Source organism: Poecilia mexicana, unplaced genomic scaffold (assembly GCF_051168715.1).
Source record: "Poecilia mexicana isolate PSO_F unplaced genomic scaffold, ASM5116871v1 scaffold_10, whole genome shotgun sequence".
Taxonomy (NCBI): domain Eukaryota; kingdom Metazoa; phylum Chordata; class Actinopteri; order Cyprinodontiformes; family Poeciliidae; genus Poecilia; species Poecilia mexicana.
In genome coordinates, this window is record NW_028263379.1 from 29,354,060 (window position 1) to 29,377,563 (window position 23,504).

Here is a 23,504-nt window from a genome sequence, read left to right on the forward strand (position 1 = left end):
TTTTAGGAATATATTTCTTGGGGAAAAAAATATGCAAAGGACAGGATATCAGTCCTGAAATTAATCTGAAATTCTAATTTGGGTTTCAACCCCAAATCCCTTACCAATTTATCAGGAGTGATCTCAAAGTTCTGAAGTGGTTCAAGGTATTAACGAATTCTGAATTAATAAATCGCCTAATTTCAAATTGAACTAATTAAATTTCACTAAGTTTCTTTTTATATGTACATAAATATGTTTTAATTTGCCTTCTGATTTGTGTGTAATTTCAAAGTTCCCAATTCAAACACCAGAGGGAGACAAAGTCCCTCTGTTTTCTTTTCCTACCACCCTTTATTTTGAAATTTAAGGACTTGATTTGAAAAGAAAAAAATATAGAAAGTAATAAAATGTGTAATTTAGAAATACTGTACATAAATCCAAGTTGAACTTTCGGAGTCTAATCAGTAAAAACGCACAGCTCAACTTTTTCTTTTAAATCCTTTATTTTAGCGGTTCCTAACAGGAACTGTGGCCATACTACAGGAAGTAACATCTGTTGATAGCTGCTGTGCTAACCTACCTAGCTGCTCGTTCTGTTTTACTGTGTTGCCAGTTTATCGAGTGAACGACGCGGCTAGCTGGTTACCAGTTCACCCAGTGGAGGACCATAGCGCTGCTGTGAACGTAATGACTCACCCATATTTAGAGGTCAGGTGGTATTCTTAGCATTAGCCTGTGTGCCAAGCCAAAGTCCGACAGGCAGACATGGAGACTCGGGGGATTGAGGACATGTTTGACTTTCGTCGGTAAGTCAGCTAACGGCAGGCTAACTAGAACTCCCTGGTTAACCAGAATAAAGCTAATAAGCCAGTGGTGGAGGGGTTGTATTCCTCATTGAGACAATGTGTTATGAAGTTGTCGGTGACGGATATATGATGCATTTACAGGTCAAATGTGTCACAGGGAGTTAAAACATTCGAAAAGAAACACGATAGGCTAATTAGCCAAGTAGCAGAGACATCATGTTGCTATTAGTTACTCTGGAACTTTATTTAGGGTCCACGTCCCAACACTGGCAAGAATATGCATCACTATTTCATTTAGTTAGATATATCAAAAATAACGCTGCCTCTATATAAGGTATAAAGTGAAGTTTGTGTTCATGTCCACTTGCTCTAGGAAGTATTTAGTTTAGGTAAGTTTAATAAACGTGTTGTTTTACTGTTGTCTGCAAAGAAAAACTACTTCTGTCACGCTTCAATAAGAATTTGATGTCAAAGAGCCGCACACAAAGGACACGTGTAATAAGTTATTAGAAATGAAAGGCAACATTCAGTGATGTCTGTTCAAATGGCAAATGCTGAATCTGATTGTTTACACATTGGTGTTCAACCATGATAAAAAAAATTCTGTTTATGTACTTTAGTGTCAAATTTGCAATAAATGTGAGGCCCAATTCACATCTGGAAATGTATGAGCAGATCAAACCAGCGCAGTCCAGTAAATCAGAATCAAATTTATTTGTCAAGTTTGAGGCACATATGAGGAGTTTGACTTCTATTTAAAACTTTGCAAGTTTTAAATAGAAGCATCTGTTGCAAAATAAAGGCGTTTTTTAATTAACTTATGTATTTTGTAAACATGTATATAGAGTGTTCTTCAAAAGAGGGAGTGAAGTTATTTTATCCCTATTGATCAACTGAACCACTGAAGGAATGTCAGCCATAAATACACAGTGAATTTTATTAACACTTGAAAATGGTCCTAAAAGAAACAGGGAATTTTCCAGCAACACCTGGAGACCTGCCCCATTTTGGTCCAGAAAGTGTGGCATTTGTAAGAAGCTAGCCCTGACTTAGAGATGTTAGGTGTGTTTGATTTATTTTATTTTTTTTCTCCTGTGGAATTGAAACCGTTTCCACAATCTGTGTGCAGGTTTCCCAAAGATGCCGTGGCTCTCCTCCTGTTGCTCCTCTACTCCCCAGTTGGCATTTGTTTGATGCTGATGCGGATTTTTATCGGCGTTCACGTTTTCCTGGTCAGCTGCGCAATCCCAGATAGCTTTGTGCGGAGGCAAGTAACGTTTAAGGTGGCGTGTCTTGGCCATTGTTCTTTATTTTTTTTCTATTTGTTTCTTTGATCTGTTGGCGTTAACATCTATTTTTGCTTGCAGGTTTGTCGTCAGGGTTATGTGCTCGGTCCTCGGGATGCACGTGCGACAGAGAAATCCTCGCTCCCGGGATAAAAACACCAAGCTCTCCGTATGCAATCATGTGACAGAGTTTGACCACAATATCATCAACCTCCTGACCCCCTTCAATACTGTGAGTGTTCAGATTTTACTTAAAAAAACAAATTGACCGGTTTTCTGATCATTGATCTCTTTTTTCACTCCTTTTCATCTCAGCATTAGGGCTGCAGCTAACGATTGTTCTAGTAATCAATTATTCTGACGATTAATCGGATAAAAAATTTCTCTGCAGATTTTCCCTTTAAGCTCTTTTTATACAGTATTAAAGACGAATTAAAAGATGCAAATAATCAATTTTACTTATTTTTTAAATAATATTATAAACATTTCCCGCTTAAAATGCAGCAAAGGAAGCACAGCAACTAAAACAAAGTACTTCCAGTATCAATACAGTGTAGAGATAATATGTTGACTATTCCTTGAATAGAACTGATTAATTAAATAGTAAAAAGTGTTTAAAGGGAGATTTTTTAGCACATTTTGAACCAGGTGAAGTGTTAGTTTTGTTTTTTTGGGGTTTTTTTATTGCAAATGTTAATATTTTATAAATTTTGGTTTAATTTTAGGTTTGTGCTCTTTCAGCAATTTGCCTTTTTTTTTTGAGTCTCTATACTCCAGTTAAGGATTAATCTACTACTAAGCTATTTGATGAATATTTCAATAATTGATTCATCACGATTAATCTAATCGATCGTCTCAGCGATACTCGGCTTATTTCAGTATGTTGTTCAGTCTGTCCATGAATGAACTGAGGACACTAACCAGTCGGATGCTCAAAGGAGATTGAAAAAAGAAAAAAGAAAGACTGCATGGTTTTAAACAAATGTTTTTTTGTCAAATAAAAACCTGAAAAGTGTGGCATGCATTTTTCATTCCAGCCCTATTTAAATAATGTAGGATTTTTCCTTCCACCTCCACAGTTGTGGGTTAGTTTCTATGGATTCTGTTACGTGTTATCTGAACGAAACACACTGAAAATATGCAGAGAAATGAATACTTTTGCGAGGCAATATGTATGTACTGTGGGGTAAAATGTTATTTTTTTCTGTGATGTGTGATGAAGCTGCAGCTCAGGTAAATATTTAGCGGTCGGAGCCGTTTTAATACCCGAGTGACTCAGAGGTCGGGCTTAAGGGGCTTAGCTAATAAAGCATTCCAACAAAAGGTCAGAAATGTTTGAAAGGCTGAAGAGACGCTGCTTTTGTTTTTAAATCTTAGCTTTCAATGCTAAAATTGTGCTACACAAATAAACTTGAATTAAAATATCTACGTCTGCCACGTTTTGTTGTAAGCGGTTATTGTTCCTCTGCTCCTCAGCCCCAGCTGGAGGGCTCCACGGGCTTCATGTGTTGGGCCCGGGGCTTCATGGAGATCCACTCGGCCTCCGGCCAGGAGGCGGTAGGAGAGTTTCTCCAGAGGTACTGCTCCGCTGACGGCGCCCCGCCTTTACTTGTCTTTCCTGAAGAAGACACCACCAACGGCCGCGCCGGTCTGCTAAAGTTCAGGTCCGTCTGCCTTCCTCTTGTTTTTACCTGCTGTCCGTTTCCTCTGACCCGAGTCTTACAGAGGAACACAAATATTCAGAGCATTTATCGGCACATTTACTTCTGTTCATTTTTTACCTTTGAACTTTGCATTAACATACATCCTGCACTGGTTGCTAGGGTTACGCCAATAAGTCGGTGCTGATTTCCTGAGGTTTTGTTGATCGGCTGATACTTACATGTGAAATCAATCTTTTTTTACTGATCTGCTCTACGTCTGCAAATGTGTAGAAATCAGCCACTGCTTCCTGTCTGGTGGGCATTAATTAGGCTTAGGGGGCAATTACTTTTTCACGTTGGTCCAGGTTGGTTTGTGTTGCTTTATCCCCTCAATGAAAGATATCATTATCCAAAAAACACTTTTTGATTTGAGTCGGCTTATCTTTGTCCGATTTTTTAAATCAGTTTAGTCTGAAACGTCTAAATGGAACAAAACTAAAGCAGAGGAGGTCAACGCCGTGATAACCACATTATTTTACCATCAATCAGTTTACTGTTTTGCATTTTTTATGCACTTCTGTTTTAAATGTTTTTTTTTTTTTGTATATAAAACAGGAAGCCGTGTGATATTGTATCATCTAACCTTTAGCTCAAGGTTGGCAGAATACTTTGTAGTGATTCAGAAATGTGAAGGTTGGGTTTGCGTCTTGATGCTGTGCTGCAGCCACATCCAGGTGTTTCCTGTGTGGGCGCCTGGCCTGCAGTTTCCTTTTCCACCTCAGCGTTTCGGTCACTTTACTGACTCATCCTCAGCTCTGGTATCGTGAGCTGGCTAATTAGCTCTGCTGCTGATTTTAGTCAGAATCCACTCGTTTCAATTTGCCGTCCGTCATCGATAACGAAATAGTCAAATAACAGTTTGTTTACGTTGTCATGTATTTTAATGTTGTTAATATCAGGAGGAAAGTTTTCCAAATAGTGTTTGCTTCGTAGTAAATGTGTATTTTTGTGTGTTTGCTGTTTCAGCTCATGGCCTTTCACACTGACTGACTCTATCCAACCTGTGGCCTTACGGGTGTCCAGACCTCTGCTTTCTCTGGTAACCGGATTTTAAACTTGTGTGTCAGGTCAGAATAGATGGAGAACACTTGTAAACTAAATCATCTGCTGCTTTATTAGTGTCATTTAGCTTATTATTGTTCCAGGACTCAATGAAACACATGTTGAAGAGGTTAAAATCTTCGATGAACAAAATATGACTTTGTTCCAAATCTGATATTACACATTTAAAGTGAAGTAGCAGCTGCTTCAATCTGATCTCAGTGCTGAGAGTAATCCATTCAGGCGTTACAGAGATCTCTACCAGCTCCATGATGAACTCCTTCAATATAAGTGAGGATATTTGTATACAGATAATACAGCTTCTCTGGTCGTTTTTTCCCATCTGTAACATAATAACACAGCCATCTTTAATGTGTTTCGTTTCCTCCAACAGAGCACGGTAGAGTCCAGCTGGCTAACAGACCTCCTGTGGACATTTTTCTCTCCATGTACAGTGTATCATGTAAGGTACTACATATTTTATCACTACTTAACATCTGTTAGATAGACAGGGATAGTGTCGAGGTAGAAAGCAGTGGTGGTTACATGTTGCCTTGGCAGCACTAACAGCCTCTGGCTCACAGCTAGTAATGCTGGATACTCAGCTGCAGCTTGAGATAGTTTGAGAGAATAAAAGTTTCTACAGTAAGTATCGTCATACTTTGCGTTCTGACTTTTAAAAATAAGGTTTTTGACATCGCCTTTTATTTCAGTTGGCTCCCACCGGTTTCCAGACAAGACGGCGAATCTACGCAGGAGTTTGCCAACAAAGTCCAGGAGGTAAGATTCCCTCATTGGAGATGAACATAACTCACACATGTAAAACCAAAAGTGGAATTTATTGGACCTCAAGATGCCTGCCAAGCAGATTTAAGACGAACGGGCATTTAACACTGGGTTTCCGCGCATTTTTAAAAAGTTTGAAATTTGTTTCTCTGAAATGAAAGCCTTAAAAAGTCTTAAATTCATTTATATGAAATAAAAGCCTTAAGTCTTAAATTAATTTATATGAATTTAATAATTTAAGTGTTTTAAGACTTAAATTCATTTATACGAAATGAAAGCCTTAAAAAGTTTTAAATTTTTAATTTAATTTTTTCATTTTTAAATGAAAGCCTTAAAATGTCTTAAATTCATTAAATGAAATGTAAATTGGCCTTACATACATTAATCACAGGCCTTAAATTTTGTCATGGCAGGACCATTTAATCTCATACATTCTATGTAGGTTTTTTCTCGAGGGACTTCTCTTTGGCTAGATATGAATTTATTGTCAGTTGGCTGGATGACATGCAGCTGGTGACAGACTGCTGCGTCTCTGGTGCACAAAGGAGTGTCATTGCAGATCCTTCCTCTCAGAAGCTGTTAGACTCTTTCGCCATGACAGCTGCTGACAAACATTGCGATTATTTGCACAGCTTCTTCATTCTCTTGTAAATAGTATTTTTTTTTTCACGATGCACAAATATTCAGGCACATTTTGTAAATACTTTGTATGATATCCCCTTGACAGAAAACCTAGAACAAATATCCTACCCAGTTGCACATTTCTTTGAATCTGAGAATGCTAGTTTTGTCAAAATAATTTTAGTCTGTTTTCTTATTGTTTGGCTCTCTTTTTTTCTTTTAACTCTAACGTGTGTCGTCTTGCTCAGCTTCTCGCTATCGAACTGGGGCTGGTCTCCACCAAGATTACTAAAGCTGATAAAGCAGAGCACATTAAGAGGAAAAGACATTCAGTACCACAAACGACTACAAGTAAGTAAATGAGCCGTTTTAGACAATCTGCCCGTGTGGCACATTTCACAGTTTGGGATTCTTTAAGTGGCTGCGTTTTGTTTTCTGCAGGTGCCACATCTGGCTCCATCGGGCTGGGCTTCATGGCCCAGAGTCTGGGCTCAGATGACCACCGGATCGCTAAAATGGCCCAGCAGGTGAAGGATGTGCTGCCACACGTCCCAATCAGTGTCATTACAAGGGATTTAGGTACGGGCCGGTTTTAATACTCCTTACGGTTTGTGGTTAACACATCCATTCATCTTGAAAAGCGAGTACACTCTCGGAAAATGTTGAGGTTTTTCGAAACCTTAAAATGGTGAATATGTAACATCAAATGCACAACAATGCATCACTTTTTCGTCACAGAAATTTAATCAAGAAAAACTAGGGTAGAATCATGTGGTTTTTTGTTTTTGTTTTTCCAGCTAAAACCAACTGTGTTGACACCACGATAACAAACCTGCTAGAGAACCGAGAGGAAGCGTCAATGGAAGCTACTGAGACGTCAGCATACGGAGCCTCCAGGATCAGCTCCTTCCCTTCTGGATCCTCTCCTGCCATAAAGGTTCGACCATTCAAAATGATGCCTTCACTGACCTCTTGTAACCTAGACTTATCTTTGACTCTAGGTTACAATCATAAAATTGTCGGCCATCTAAAAAGCAGTTATCCCTGACAAATTCAGGTTTAAATTAATTTTACAATTTGACCAACATCTTTGTTGCAGCGATCTTTAAAAAAAAAAAAAAAAGCTATCCTACGGGTTCCAGTTTTTTTTTTTTTTTTTAGTTTATCTGAAAATTTACTTTGCAACAGAGTTGGTAATGACAACAAGTCCTTACAACCTCAAAGACTTGAAGGTCATCACCGAAGTTAACTTGTCAGAATACGTTGAACTGCTGGTCATCCATTAAAAGAAAGGTTTGACTGCTGCAATGCCTAGGAAGTTTCTAAGAAGGGCGTAAATAATCAACATGATTTCTTTCTTTTTTTTACATTGTATTGTGTTTTAGGACATTCCTGTCTCACCTGTCAGAGACAAATCTTAGTTGGTTAAAAATAATTTCAAATCTGGCAGTGGTTTGAATAAATTTGGGCCTCTTGGTTCTTCATTTAGCATAAATCTAGATCAGCTAGTCCCAGAATCTGACGCTAACGCCTCGTGCCAGAGGGGATGAGATCAGAAAAGACTTCCAATAACGTCCTGAAACAACTTCAGTTTCACAAACATCATGGCGGTTTATACCTAGAGGATCTTTGGATTGTCATGATGGGCGGTACTTTACCCAGAAAAAAAAAAGATTATTTTCACAGGAAATGGAAAAACGTGTACTAAGAATGAAACTAAAGCAATGTAAAAATAAATCATAGAAATAGTGTTCATATAAACTGCTGTGATGTTGTTGAGATTAGCATTGTCTTACTCTTGTACTTCCTGGTTGCCTTAAATCTGGTCTTGCACTCAATTTCTGCAGGTAAGATACACACTGCTGATATCCGTTTAGCAGAACAACACACCAAAAATCCTAAACTGTCCCTTTAAGTACTAAATTGTGAGTTGGAGTTGTCTCAGATTGGTCTGTGGACTTCGACCTGCAGCCCAGATATAAGTGGATGCTGTAATCTGTCCCAACTTTTACGTGGTAGAACAAATTTCATATGTATTCAAAATCCTGGGAAGTCCAAATTATTATTTGACTAATGCGGTTCCTGCTTTTACCTTTCCTCTCCATAGCCTGCTGCCAAAACGTTTGGGAGATTGCCAGCTGACAGACACATGTCTCTCCAGCAAAGAAAAGAGGCGTTGTATAATTACGCGAGAAGGTGAGAGATTAGAGGAATTTCATGTTTTAAACGACTTGGCACCCAACAATGTCTCCACAGAACATTTTTACACTGTTAAAAGTGAAAGGTTACTGAACATCAGCGGGTTCCCATTAAAAATAGGTGGGGTGTTTGGACACGCTTTTGCTGCCCTCAAGTGGCCAAAAAGAAACCCCCAGCTTTTTATGCTAGAAAAAATACAATAAATGGGGGCGATATGAGGAGGGATGTAATTTACCTGCAGTGTCATTGAGAAGTTTATGAATATTCATAATCAACATAAATATATTATTTAGTTCGGGTTTTTAATTATGTGTTTGATTCAAACATTTTCCAATGTGGAAAAATGAATTCATTTCTAAAGTAAGAATTAGATGCATAAGTTTGAATGTGTTGTACATTTTTTTCCCCACATTCAAACCTAAATAAATTATGCATACAAGCTCAAAAATGTATTAATACACCCTCACAAATCAAGTCATGTTTATTTTGTAACACGGCTGGTCACAGTGCTTTACGTCGTAAAAACATCACACAGCAAGCATCTATGAAACCAAAAATAAACATTACATTTAATCAAAATCAAACAAATATACTTTTCAATGTTCCAGTTACTACTAATCAAAGGCAAGCAGGTGCTGTGTTTTTTTTTTGCCTTCATTTAAAGGAAGTCAGTGTTTCAGCAGTTTTGTAGTTTTCTGGAAATTTGTTCCAGATTTGTTTGCATAAAAACTGAATGCTGTTTCACATTTAGATATTTTCTTCTAACACATATCTAAATGCAAATTTAAATATAGAGGGGGAAAAAACACAGTAAATTAAAACCTAATGTTTTTTTTTTATTTTAATTGAAGATGTTGAATCATTGTTCACGCCTGGAAAAAAGGAACAATTGAAACGAATCGCTTAAAATACATTCATGCTGACGAAGAGCGGATTTAAACCTCCGTATGCAGACAGCAAACCATAACGCCTACGACATTTGTTTGTGCGAGATTAATTTCTCTAACCAGCAGTGGTCTTCTGCAGACGTTACATCGAGAAGCACGGACTGGACCCGGAAGACAGCCACTGAACAAAACGTCGGATCGTTGGAAACTGGTCGGAGTGAGGCATCTTCAAGCTGTCCTGCTGTCTACTTTTGGAAAGTGATTTTTATTTTCTATCAACCCTGTCGAGCTGGAAAAAAAAACAACGAAAAACTGGTTTTGTTATCCGCAAATAATGGCAACAAAGTATTCAAACATGTATACATTCATTGAATGGTGATTTTATGCATGTGTTTAATTCTTCATCCTGGCCGAGACATAATTTTGATAACGGTTTGTATAACAATCCACTGACTGTAAATCATCTATTTATTTTTATAATGTCAGAGTTGTCGATGAAAATAAAGTTCAGCTTGACCTTGCTTTCAAGAAATTATTTGAAACATAAGGTGTGTGAGCTTTCTTTTATATATATATATATATATATATATATATATATATATATATATATATATATATATATATATATATATATATAAATGTTTTGTTGTGATAAACTTATTCAGAACAAGTTTATCACAATCTAAAATGTCTTTTGAATGCCTGGATAAACATAAGTTATTGTTATGACGTCTACAGTTACGGTTGTGCTTCTTCGGGTGTCTTTAACTTCGCTGATTTAAAGTTTCCATTTCTGCCCCGCTGTCACGCCTTTGCTTTTCAAAACAAGAGTTCCTGGCAACCTCATGATGCGTTTAAATGCGCCTAGTACACGACGTTGTTAGAACCTGGCTAAGCTAGGGATAAATATGGTTCACCAGAAGGGTCGTACCATATATTAAATCATATTTTATCAACTTGTGAACAGTTCCCCCCGGCCCCCAACACTTCCTTAATACCACCACTGAACTTTTAAAATGGTTTTAATTTATAAGATTTTTTTTTTAAAGTTTTTATAATGGATACGTTTTAAAATGTCCCAGATAATTAAAAAAAGTACAACTTGCCTAATAAAACATCTCACTAAATTACAAAGTGAGATTTTTTAGGCATTACATATATGTCTATATTTCAAGTACAGCTAATTTAAAATCTCAAAATTTAGTTCCTCAGAAAATTAGGTTATTTCATGAGAGAGAAGGATTTTTGATATTGAAGTGACGCCACAGATATTGTCAACAGGCCAGATGCTGGAAGTACAGATTTCATAATCTTCCACAACAGAGCAGAAACATTTCATTATTTCAATTGAAGTTTGTTTGAGCCCATATAAAAATATCTTCAGTTTTATAATCACAGAAAATAGGATAGTTGGATTGGAGCACCAATTTTAATTTTGCATCTACAACCACCGTGAAATAAATCTGCCAGTCAACCTGCTGAGTGAGCTGCTTTAATTGATTTTCTGTCAAACAGTCTGAAAGTTGTGATGAAAGTGTTTCGTTTTAAAAGTGAGTGGTTGTGAAATTATGAGAAACAATTAGACACGATTTTATTAAAATACGGTTGCACATGCGGATTTTCACCCTTTCTTACTGCTGATTAGGAGGAAACTGATATTTCCCACCGTTCACGGAGGCACCGGAAGTTGCGTCTTCCTTCCTGCAGAAGCAGCGCTCTGGCTGAGACAAAGCTAGAAGTTAGCCATGTCAACTGTTGAGGAGCCCTCCAGTGAACCCCTGGGGGTTAAAGAGCAGAAAGAGCTGGATGTAGATGTCGGGGACCACTTCGGGGACAGTTATGGCGCCGACTCAACCCGATACATTTTTTACAGGTACTTTTTCCGTCTTGTTGTCGCTGGCTAACCTAGCCTCAGTAGCTACTCCATTAGCAAGGAGGCGTTTCTTACAAGTTTCTCGAGACGCCACTTTTTCCATATTAATTCTTTAAGGCTGAATGTGTTTCAAGTGTCATAGTGATAATAATTTTAGTATGATAATGGTCATTTATCACAAGGTAACAATAATTAACTCGGTTCAGGCTAATATAACAGCTTTGCTTTGGAATTTCTGTCTCTATTTATGCTCAAATAATCATCACGGTAATAAAAGAAATGACAGTTTACGCTGAAGGTCAATCTAGTTTTGTTAGTAGCCCTCCTTTAGTTTTCAAAGTTGTGGTAAGCTGGTGTCCGGAGGTATTTGAGGTATGCAGTTGGATCAGTGCTGTGTTTTTATCTTTCAGAGACCGGAAGGAGTGGGCTGATCTGGAGCCTGTTCCGCAAGACGACGGACCAAATCCCGTAGTGAAGATCGCCTACTCTGACAAGTGTAAGGCGGTTGCTAGGATACCACAGGAGCGCATCTCAGCAGATTAAAGTATCATCAAAACATTGAGTTATTCAAAAAATGAAACTCTTGTTATATAACAGATTATTATTATTATTTACAGTAGAAAGTATGTCCAAGCATTGTACAGTATTTGCAATAAATAATTAGCGGAGAATGGAGGTTCTTAGATTTGATTTATTTATTCAAAATTTGATTTCCGATTTTGATGGATTTCCCCCCCCCCACCCCACTTTTTCCGGAAAAAAAAAAATCATAGGTGACTGAAAATATCTATTTTAAAAAACGGACTTTTATTTCAATCAATGCTTTTGGAAGTTGATCTGAATTCAAAGTTAAAATAAATAGAAGCTATAAAACCTGCTTGTCAAACAGAATAGTAGTTTTTAGGTGGGCTGACGTCACTCTGAACTGTGGAAACACTAGAGTGCGTTGGTATGTATTTTTATTTTTTATATTTTTTCAAAAATTACGTGCTCAAAAACAAAGATTTATTTAATCATTAAAATTGATTTACCACCCATATTTTTTTATTGTTCATTTCAATATTCTTATTTGACCTTTTTTAATCATTTGCTTGCTATAATCCTAAAAATTAATATAAATAAAAACCTACATGAGTTTCACATTTTGAATGAAATTACTTGAACTGAAACTTTACAGTGACATTCTAACTCATTGAAATCAACCTCAAACGAATAGCTGGGGAACATTTTTGCAGTGTGACGAGACGCTTTCTGTGTTTTCGTTTTGGAAACTGAACGTAATCAGATATGAACGTCGTGCCACTCATCACCGTGTGTTTTATCCAACAGTTGCTGATGTTTATGACTATTTCCGCGCGCTCCTAAAGAAGGACGAAAGGAGCGAGAGGGCTTTCGCTCTGACAGCCGATGCCATCGACCTGAACGCGGCAAACTACACAGTGTGGTGAGCGTCACTCTTGTGAGACGACAGCAGTACAAAAAAGTGAATAAAAGCAATTGAGCTTAAAATGAGAGAAACACAGTGTAAAGTTTATTTGTTTTTTTTTTGGGGGGGTGAAGGGGCACAGAGGTTTCCACCTCCTCAGAGTTTTAAAGTGGACAATTTTCAACTGGCTTTACGTACTGGTGTTAAAATTGAGGCCCGCCTGAAGTTATGTGGCCCTCCAGACTCGATATTGAACCTTCAAGCTGGTTTTTATTATGGATATTTCCAAACCTCATAAATGCACTAAATATTCTGTGTTTGGAAGTTAATACACTTTTCATTTGAGATTGCTTTTAATTATTTTTGAAACAGAATTGATTTGTGTTAGTTAAGATGCCAAAAACAGTGAAACGGGCCTTTAAGACCACTACCCAATCAAAATCCAGCTTCAGCAGTGTGTTCAGTCATCAAATGTACAGGTGATAAAAGTAAACGCTTTGCACTCAAACATTTAAAATGTTTAGGGAAAACCCAACAGATTAGAGTTTGGGCTCAAACTGTGTAATGTTTGGGTTCCGTTGTGAGGTTGTGGTGCTATGTAACCCTGGATCTGCTCCTGTTCAGGCACTACAGGCGAGTTCTGCTCCAAGCTCTGTCTAAGGACCTGAGGGAGGAGATGAAATACATCACCAACATCATCGAGGAGCAGCCCAAGAACTACCAAGTCTGGTGAGTCGTGTTTCCACTGATCACAATAAGTCACGCACAATATCACTAACATCGGTATCGGTATCCAACATTTGTCATTTTTTTAACGTATCGGTATTGGTCCGATAAATTGGTTAACAGCCAGTATTTGTTTTTATCTTGTTGCCATTTGTTTCTGCTTGTTTTCTTTGCAGATGTGTCAAAACGGTAGAGAAACTTTGTATGATATTGGTTATCGGCCATCACAGCAGTATTAAAATCGGATATCAACATCGTGTATACCAAATATACCAAATGTTCATATCGGTGCATTTCTAATCACAATCTCTATCGCAGTGATTTAAAAATGTAAAAATTAGAGTCAAAACGTGGGCTTTCTCTATACATCTTTTTTTATTTTTACTTCATCTTGATTTTTAGAATTGAGGTTCATATTTTTAGTTCATTTGGATTTTTTTGTTGTTGCAGTGACATAAAAGGACTAACAAGGGATGAAAAAAAACCCAGAATTATTGGAAAATGAATAATTTTATAGAAATCAGGAGTCATTATGACCCAGTATTTGCGTATTTCCTGATTTCCTGTCCAGGCATCACAGGCGCATGGTGGTGGAGTGGCTGAACGACCCCTCAGCGGAGCTGCAGTTCATCGCAGACATCCTCAGCCAGGATGCCAAGAACTACCATGCCTGGCAGCACAGGCAGTGGGTCATCCAGGTCGGCGACGCTTCCTTCGCCTCACAAACCCTCAGAGGGAATCTTTTCTCCACTCTTGTTTTTCTTTCTGTTCAAGAAAAACAAGGGTGTGACGGTGTGTCTTTTGGGGCTCCACGTCTGACGGCGTCTCTTTGTGTTTGACCTTCAGGAGTACAAGCTGTGGGACAACGAGCTGGACTTTGTGGAGAGTCTTCTGGATGAAGACGTGCGGAACAACTCGGCGTGGAACCAAAGGCACTTTGTCATTTCTCACACCACGGGCTTCTCTGACCCGGCCATCGTGCAGAGAGAGATACAGTAAGGGTTTTTTAAAAAATATTTTTCTTTTCTTTTAATAAATAGTTCCTTGAAAAGTATCCATACTCCAAAAACAAACTTTAATATGTTATACAGTTTCTTGTGCAAAATCAACAGATTAATTGAATTCCAAATTTTCCAGAGAAATTGTTATAGTTTAAGTGACTAACTCTGGCCTGCAGGTGGCAGTATTTCTTACTTCTACCACTCTGCTGCCTCGGCCTTACTTGATGTGAAGTCTGTGATGACATGGCGAATAACAGAAAGTAACATTTACTGTCACAGATTAGTGCAATTATTTGTAAAGTAGCAACATAACGAGTTAATGAATTTTACTGGGGTAAAAAAACATCACAAAAATAGTAAAATCCTGTAGGACCTGATTTATTTGAGGATTTTATGTGATGATTCACAGAGAGCTTAGGAACAATTTTTACCTTTGATCAGCTAAAACCAATTTTAAAGCTGCAAGGCAGCATTACACTTCAAAACAAAGCAGCCTGAGTTTAGTCTGTTTTATAGGAAATCTGACCTATAAAATTTTTCATAGGAAATCTAATACTTTGAAAATGGTTAACATGTCTTCCTGTTTGAAAAATCAAAGAAATTCCTGGTATTTGCTGTCAAATGATGCATGCAGTGTTTCTTTCAGGTTTCATTCATTTTAATGCTTTCTTCTGTGTCAGGTATTGTCTGAACCAGATCAGGAAGGCTCCTCACAACGAGAGCGCCTGGAATTATTTGAAAGGGTGAGAAGTGAGACACGCATACGTTAGATTTAACTTCTTAGAAACCCTGAAAGGGAAGTTTTTTTTTTTTTTTTTCTGGTTTTCTCTGGTTTAAGAATGAATCGGTCCCTTTCAGTGTGGAGGACAGGAATGTTTAAACTTGCGCCAGGAGGCCGCGGCCACGGTCACAATTCAGTTATTAAAAACGTAGAGGCTTTGAGGCGGCGTTTCTTCTATTTTTTATTTTATATTTTTCCACCTTTTTTTGTTCCCATCAGGATGCTGCAGGACAGAGGCCTCTCGTCTCAGCCGGGCCTGCTGGAAAAGGTCCTGGAGCTGAAAGAGACGCACTGCTCGCCCTACCTCCTCGCTTTCCTCTTCGATTGCTATGAAGACGCTTTGGAGTCCAGCTTCCAAAAGGAAAATCTGGAGCAGGAACATAAGGAGACGCTAAAAAGGGCTCTGGAGGTGAGCAGTTGTTGATACTTTGAGAAATTAGCACTTTTTCTTTATTTAATCAATTTCTTAAGCTGCAGTGGATTCATTTTTCATCCGTTTCATGTTTGTCTTCCCGGTAAGATCTGTGAGCTTCTTGCCCAGGAGAAGGACACCATTCGTAAGGAGTACTGGCAGTTTTTGGGACGTTCACTAAAGAACAAATATGGAGCAGACGGCCTCTCGAATGAGGAAACCAAGCCGGCCGAGACCCAGGAGGCCAGCTAGAGCTCCACGTTAACACTCCCCTCCATGTTCCATTAACATTAACCAACACATGGAGTTTGATATCGCTGTAAAGTCTTCTGTAAATCCCTTCAGTCTTGGAGTAAACATGTTGTCACTTAGACTGTATACTCCGTATAAATATTAACTCCCTGTTCTTGCTTATTTCATCTGAAACAGTTTAAAGTAGTTATTTTTTTTATATATCATTACACATCTTATGTGTGTGAAAGGACTCTTTGCTTTTGTTTGCACAACAGCATCCAAACTGCAGCTTAGAGGGTTGATAACTGGTGATAAGTCGGTGGCAGAAAAGATAAACAGGACTTTAACTTGGCTGCTAGTTTGCAAACTAACGTGGAAGATTATTAGTGTGAGTGGAAGGGTAAGTCATGTTTAAACATAACTTTAGTTAAAATACTGACAGTTGTTAGCAGAACCTTTTCCTTCTGTGACAATAAAGCAGCTGAGCAATAAAACACTACCGTGCTGCTGGACTCTGATCATTGACTTATTGTGTTGTAATGATTTAAAATATCAATCAGAAGTTAGATTCAGCAATTGATGCATTATGGGATGGAGGCTAATATCAGCCTGTGACTGCTGAGGTGTTAAGGAAGCTAATCTGCATTGTTTGCTCTGGACGTCCGGTTTTGTAGTTTTTCTTTAGCAACTGCATTTTTTTTTACCACTCAACATTCCACTAATATGATCTGTAAACAGCGTTTTTAAGTTGTGCACTCAATGAGAGTCCATGAAGGTGGCCACTGAGGCAGCCCTGAAAATGCTGCATAGTATGTGTCGTTTGAGCTCATTTTCAGTGTCATTGACAACAAACGGGCCATGGAATAACATGACGTCGAAAATTATATCAAATGAGGCATTACGTCAAAAATTAGTCCAAACAAAACGTAAAAAATGAGGCTAAGTGAGCTATGGTATAACAAGAGTCCAAACACAAACGGTATACCACGACGTCGCAAATTAGCCCAAATAAGTCATAGAAAGGGGTTCAAACATCATGTAAAAAAAATTACTCCAAAGGACTCACAAGGCTACCGCTAACTAGCTAGCCATGTTGGTGCAAATTTATCTCCAGTTCGCTGGGAGACGTTCGTTTTTTGTATATTTATATCTGAATATATCTGAATTCAAGACTGAAAAGTCTTGAATTTAATTCAGAGTGGTATTTAAAAAGTCTTAAGAAGTATTTAATTCAACTTGTTTAAAATTTCTTGGACAGGCTTTGTCCCGTGCCACCAGGAGAAAAGCGAACCTGGAGCCCCCTGTGAGTGCTGCTGCACGGATTGACAGCCTTAGCTTCACGTCCTGGACTCCCTCCGAGCTTGGAAATGGATTTACTCCACTAGATGCAGCTGTTCCTACTTCTGCTGACACTACAGCCCAATCCACCCCTCTTTTCATTTTCTGCATCCCAGTAGTCTGTAATTATGTCTTCTGTAAGGCTGCTCGCCATTTTTCCCCCCTTCTTGGTGTGGAGGATCGTTATTGGAGAGTTCACGTCATCGGTAGTTGTGACAGGACCGAGCATGAAAACTGCCTGGCACTTGAATTACTGAATGAAAAGTCAACTCGAAATGATTTAATTTTCTTTCTTTCTCTCTCTCTTTCTTTTAACAGCAGGATACTATGTTTTAGGCTTCGGTTTGCCAGCTGCACCTGACTTAAAAAAAAACACACCATGACACACAATCAAGGCTAACATGCGAGTGTCGGTTTAGGCTACACTTTCATTTTTATTAAACAAGAAGAGACACCTGCTGCACCTCATTAAGCGTTGCTCTGAGCACAGTGCTCCCTAGTGGTAAAACGCAGAACTAAAAAAGACTTCCAGATTATAATTAAAATACTAATTAATCCCAGCACTCCTCCAAACAAACCACTCGGTTTCATCACAGGCACAAGGAGACAGTCATTCGCTTGTCTCCGGATCTGAGGCCACATGTGAGTGTGTGTTTACAGCAGCCATCATGAAGCCTCGTCCAGATGCAGCCGCCGGCGGGCAGCGTGGATTTAACGTACCATGTTGAGTCCTGGACCGCATCCAGCCTGGTTTAGAAACATCTGTTTCCGGTGTTGGTTTCACTCACACACAGGAGGCTACATGTGGGGTTGTTTGAGGTGACGCATGTGTGCCTGTACTATTGAGCTTTAAACCGAAAAAGAAGAAACAGAGAAAATTACTTTAACACGTGATATAAAAAGTACCCCGCAGGTTTCACTGCGACAAGATAACCTGTGACATTTCTGTCACCTGTCTCACATTTTTTTTACACCTTGGGAATAAAAAGGTGTGGAGATATTGTTCCCTCTTCGACAGCATTATTATCAGAAAATAGGGTCTTCGAATAAGATGTTAGCCTGACATTTTACTGTGGCGTCACATGACAACCTTAGCTAGTGATTTTAAGTTGAACTCTATATGTCCCAAGGTTTAGGAGAACATATTTCAGGTCTAAAAGATAATTAAATTGCTTTCAAAAGTAAACGTATTAAACCCAATTTGTAAATGTCCAGCTAACATGAAAATGTTCACAATATGTCGGTAATAGCCCAGTTAGCCCATAATGACTGATAAACTGGAATGACACCAAGACACGGGAAGTCATGACACCAGCTGAAGTCAATCAGCAATTAGTGAAAATTAATATCAGCTCGTTCAATCTCAGGGGGAAAATTTTATTTTGAATTATAGTATCAAAACAACTACTGATGGCTTTGGTTACCCTGTGGCATAGGCAGTATAGGCAAATGCTCAGGGCGCCAGTAGTCCAGGGGGCACCATAAAAATGGGTAAGGAAAATAAATGTCACTAATTTTTAAAAAAAAGCAAATAGGTAATTTAGTTTCCTAATATGAAAGATTCTGTCTTAATTTAGCTGCACTGCAGAAAAAATATAAGTGACTGTTTTCAAAAGGCTCTAGCTGTGGCAAAACACTTAAAGCATGAAACAATGCAAGTCCATTTGGCTTCAAAACACTTCTAGTGTTAATTTTTCCCTTACTTGTGTTATTTTAACAACATAAAAACCTGTGAAAAGGTTTTTAGGTTTCAAGAGTTATGAACGATTTCCACAAGGGACTACAAACCACCAGACTCATTTTGGTGATCAAACGAAGCTTTTTGTGCATCAGGAATGCGTTACGACATTCAGATGACTCCCGTTCCTATTAGCACACAAATAAGACCGACAAGAAAAATCAAACATCAATTAAGTGCCTTGGTGGAATTAAAATGTTTGTCTGCTGCTTGAACAAAGCACAAGAGCAACGCTTTAAAACAGAAAGGAAGCGCAGTCATAATAAACAGAATAATAAACATAAATTAGATTCACAATTATTCATCTAAATGTTGTTCCTCTACCTCCTAGCAATATATATATATATATATATATATATATATATATATATATATATATATATATATATATATATATATATATATATAACATAAAACATGTTATTTTATGTTGTTAAAATAACACAAGTAAGGGAAAAATTAACACTAGAAGTGTTTTGAAGCCAAATGGACTTGCATTGTTTCATGCTTTAAGTGTTTTGCCACTATATATATATATATAAATCAATTTGATTAAGTGCAACATTGTTTTCAGTAAATATATTTCGGTATTTTTAATGGGTCTAAAGGACTGTTTGTTTGGAGAGAAAGCAGCATATTAGCTTTGAGCAGCACAATGAAGAGTAAACAAAAAAAACACAGAGTTGTTTCGAAAGGCTTTCATCAGATGCAGGGGGACTTACTTCTATCTGGGCTTTGTGTCTTGAGGTGGGAGAAAGATAAGAGGATAAAACAAGTTATTGTAAGAAAAAGGATCTGAAGGATTGATGTTCCAGCGATTGTTAGAGGGGCTGGAAACGATTGCTTCCAGTTGACAGGCGGAGCAGGGCCGGGACCCAGCTCACCCCCTCAGTCCGTCTCCCCACAACAATCCTGTAAAGCCCACAAGGAGGTGACGCAGGATCCGGCTGGAGATCCCTCTAAACAAAGGGTTGGTGGTGTGTGTCGTACAAAACGGCCCCGCGGCGCCGCTGTGCTGCCATGACAGTCGAGGTGAGCCTGTTGAAACATAGATGGGGCCCTTTGCTCAGATCTTCGGGTTTCAGGGATCAAGTTGATTGAGCTCATTTCTAAGTCCCTTTTAAGAGCAGCTACAAGCTGAACATCGGCCCTCAGGCACCAGAGGGCATTGTTCATAACAACGGCGTGCGATTGAGGTGGAAAACCTCCAATTTAATCCTCACTGCAACAAGATTAAAAAAAGAAAGAAAAAAAAAGATTTTTGAGGTGATAGGATAATCTGTTTTTCGCTGATTTTGCTAACGGTTGCGTATGCTATTTCTTTTTTAGCACTTCTGGTTTTCTGCATTTCTGTCTCCCTGGACACCTGCATATCCACCGCCAATGATTCCATCATCAATAAATACAAATGCACTGTTTTGTTCTGACTTTCACTCCATGTTGCCAGAAGCCATGTACTGAAAACATGTCATAGAAAAACAAAATTTTAATCTTTGGATTAAAGAAAACGTACTGCACATTACCCTGAAGACCATTTCAATCGTGAAACATGGCGGTCAGAGGCGACAGGAGGAGCCACATCCAGGACAATCCTGGAAGAAAACCAGGTGGAGGCTGAACAAGTCAGGAGAACGGAGCGGAGCTTCAGCTTCCAGCCGGACAAGAAGCCAATGAACAGCCAAAGCTACAAGTGAAAGGTTTAGAGAAAACAAATATGTGTTAGCATGTTCCAGTCAAATCCAGTTGAGAATGTGAGGCATGTTCACAAAACATTTCAGTCTCTAGCTGTAAACAGACGTATCTCAAAATGAATTCAGCTAAGCTAGCATAAGCTAAGTTAGGATGCGCTTTCCTAATCCCAGAATTGAGATGTTATCAGGCAGCAGCACAATATACATAAAACAGAAAACATAGCATGCTAATCATAAATAATAGTAATATTAACAATATGAAGAAAATATATATGAACAATGTATATTTCTATGAAATTAAACAGTGTTATCTAAGAATATATTTAAATATTTTGTGCAAATGGAGCAATTAGAGTGAGCAGTATCCAGCACAATTAGACTCAGTTAATGTACAGAGTTATGACAGGAAAGATTACCTTTGGCTGTAATTACAGAAAAAATGGTTCTTACAAAGAATTAGGAGGGGTGTGTGTGTGTGTGTGTGTGTGCGCGCGCGCTGAATACTCACTATTTTGCAAATGTTTGCTTTGCAAACAGAGTCATTTCCTTCCACTTCACAGCTGTGCTCCACTTTGTGTTGATCTATTACACAAAGCCAACAATAAAACACACAAATTGTTGTCATGTGCCAAAATGTTTTCAAAGGAAGGCACCAAAGCTACAACAGCCTCTGCTGTGATCCGTTCCCTTCTCATTCAGACACATTCCGCTTTTTATGTGGAGATGACATAATTCAGCCTCTAATGAGGGATCCCGGCCCAACAGAACCAGTGTGGTGAAGTAAGCCGGTCGTTAGTTTATTTGTGTCTTTTAACGCGCTTCAGTTGTGACCCTGCGGCCGAAACCTTCCCATAGACTGTGCTGTAACCTCACACAAGTTCATTATCATTACGTAGCCTTTTATTTTCCCCTCTTCCTCCCCACTAATGAGCCACCCTAATGGTCTGATCATCATCATTACCATCTTCACTGCTCTGGAAGGAAACAGGAACAAAGTTTTAAGTGAAAGTTAAAGCACGCAGATTGGACCGACTACGTAATTCACTTAAGACGTCCTGGAAATCACCTTTTTTTTGTTCCCCTCCTCTGACCAGACAGTCTGTACCTGAGGGATGATGGCTAATTGCTTTTTTTTTTTTTTTTTTTCTACATTGAATTAAGTTTTTTAAAGCTTAACAATATAAAGTAAGCTAGGCAGGAAATGAAAAGTTGTTGCTACAGCGAGGGATGTCATTATTGCTTAAATTGTGTTTTGTTTGCCTACCTGCTTCTTTGGGGGTAAATGAGCTAATAGAGAACTTTGTGGCTCAAAGTTAGTCAGCAGAAATTACATAAAATAATAAAACTGAAATATAGAGGTTAGGAGTTAAAGTGAAAGGCATTACCTTTCAAAAGTATTTGGATCATTTGAACGTTTTCACATTTTATCATATTGTAACCTTTTGAGAGAATTTTTGTTTTGATAGATCAACACAAAAATAGTGCTTGATTGTAAAAAAAGAACAAAAAAAGAAAAAAAACTGATCAATATCAACAATAGATGCTTTTGAGGTTTGTTTCTAACAGCTTTCACCCATCATTCTTTGCAAAATAGTTTAAACTCAGCCATATTCAAAGTTTAGCCACAGTTTACCCTAATTAGATTAAGGTCTGAGCTTTGACTGGGCCATTTGAACACCAGTCTATTATAGCTCTGCTTGTGTGATGTATGCGGAAAAATCCATTAAGTCACACAGCGAAACAAGAGCAACATAAACTCGCGCACATTTTTTTTAAAAGTAGTGAAGCTGTGTTCGTAATAAATTAACAGGATTTTTACTGAGATATTCAAATTTCCTCTGCAAAAACGTTACATATTGATCTGATCCAAGCAGAGATGAGATGAAATCTTTGAAATGTTGCTGTGGGATTGGGGGAGACATGCAACCTGTTTAAGGTTGCATGTCTCCTTTCGGCCTGCTGGCGGCAACAAAACAAACTCCAAACACTTTATTGACATATTAACATTATTTAACTCCTCAGATAATTACATTTTGACACATATCTAGAAACAATTGTACCTATTAAGAGTCACTCTGGTTCATTTCTTCTTACTGACTCCAGAGATAAAGTCCGTCTGTTTTTTTTTTTTTAGCTGCTGCTCTTTTGGCCATAATGGCTGCTGATTTCTGTCCGTCTCCTCTGTTCTTTGCAGGCGTTTTAACTGAGCCCGTTTTTAAATGACAATACCCACCTGCAGGGGCCGTGAATGAGGCTGATGAGCGCAAAAGGTGAATGGAGGAAAATCCAGAGGAAGCACTAAAAACAGGCCTCAGAGAGCAGCAGCAGTTATTATGAAATGAATTTTAGCGAGTTTGTGCTATTGATGCCGTCACACGCAGCCGCTTTTAGCTACCTGTTCATCGAGCAAAATCTCTACGACTCAGTTGATCTTTGAATTGTGACCACCTTATCTAAACCCGGATCTGACCAGGGCCAGATATAGTAAACTGTGGGCCTCTGGGTTAAATCGAGCTCTGGCTCCCAACAAACACACATTTCTGTTTCATGTGAACATCATATTAGCTTGACAGGGAGTCCGAAACATTAGTGGAGATGTCCCCGCTCAGATGCTTCTGTTTTTCTTGAAAAGATGTAGCAAAACCCAGACTGGCACTGAGCGAAGTGATCAGCATCAATACTTCATCCATGCAGGAAGAAAATAGAAAGCAAAATATTTTCATTACAATCACAGGCCTGTTTTTGTTGATGCAATCACTAAAATGCACATTTAAAGAAGCAGTGTAATTTGTTTTATAGCACAGTCAGGTAACTAAGTTAACTTCACTTGTATATGTATATATACACTGTACATATCAAATATGACTTAAAAAATTACTTCCTAATTTAACACCTTGAAATTGGGTCTCTGTCTCTTTAAGAAGCTCCTGCTTTTTCTGAAACTCCGCCTTCACGAAGTCGTCATAACATGGC

General features: G+C 38.4%; 2 protein-coding genes across 2 annotated transcripts; both read left to right on the top strand.

Annotated features, from left to right (window-relative positions):
• The first annotated feature begins 525 nt into the window (after positions 1–525).
• aup1 (AUP1 lipid droplet regulating VLDL assembly factor) lies at positions 526–9,832 on the top strand. Its single transcript, XM_014993171.2, has 12 exons — positions 526–788; positions 1,918–2,055; positions 2,156–2,306; positions 3,551–3,738; positions 4,744–4,816; positions 5,213–5,286; positions 5,532–5,598; positions 6,474–6,576; positions 6,667–6,804; positions 7,023–7,162; positions 8,333–8,421; positions 9,451–9,832. The coding sequence occupies exons 1-12, from the start codon at positions 748–750 to the stop codon at positions 9,494–9,496; spliced, it is 1,248 nt and encodes a 415-aa protein (XP_014848657.1). The 5' UTR covers positions 526–747; the 3' UTR covers positions 9,497–9,832.
• A 1,159-nt stretch (positions 9,833–10,991) lies between these two features.
• On the top strand, positions 10,992–16,276 carry fnta (farnesyltransferase, CAAX box, subunit alpha). The gene is made up of 9 exons (XM_014993177.2): positions 10,992–11,184; positions 11,595–11,680; positions 12,514–12,628; positions 13,235–13,339; positions 13,908–14,034; positions 14,183–14,331; positions 15,018–15,080; positions 15,338–15,527; positions 15,639–16,276. Exons 1-9 carry the CDS (start codon positions 11,057–11,059, stop codon positions 15,780–15,782), a joined length of 1,107 nt encoding a protein of 368 aa, XP_014848663.1. The 5' UTR covers positions 10,992–11,056; the 3' UTR covers positions 15,783–16,276.
• The last annotated feature ends 7,228 nt before the right edge of the window (positions 16,277–23,504 follow it).

Coding starts and splice junctions, on each gene's coding strand:
- aup1 (XM_014993171.2), top strand. CDS start 748: ATGGAGACTCGGGGGATTGAGGACATGTTTGACTTTCGTCG. Junction 7,163..8,332: donor GATCCTCTCCTGCCATAAAG/GTTCGACCATTC, acceptor TCCTCTCCATAG/CCTGCTGCCAAAACGTTTGG. Junction 8,422..9,450: donor TTGTATAATTACGCGAGAAG/GTGAGAGATTAG, acceptor GGTCTTCTGCAG/ACGTTACATCGAGAAGCACG.
- fnta (XM_014993177.2), top strand. CDS start 11,057: ATGTCAACTGTTGAGGAGCCCTCCAGTGAACCCCTGGGGGTTAAAGAG. Junction 14,332..15,017: donor ATCGTGCAGAGAGAGATACA/GTAAGGGTTTTT, acceptor CTTCTGTGTCAG/GTATTGTCTGAACCAGATCA. Junction 15,081..15,337: donor GCCTGGAATTATTTGAAAGG/GTGAGAAGTGAG, acceptor TGTTCCCATCAG/GATGCTGCAGGACAGAGGCC.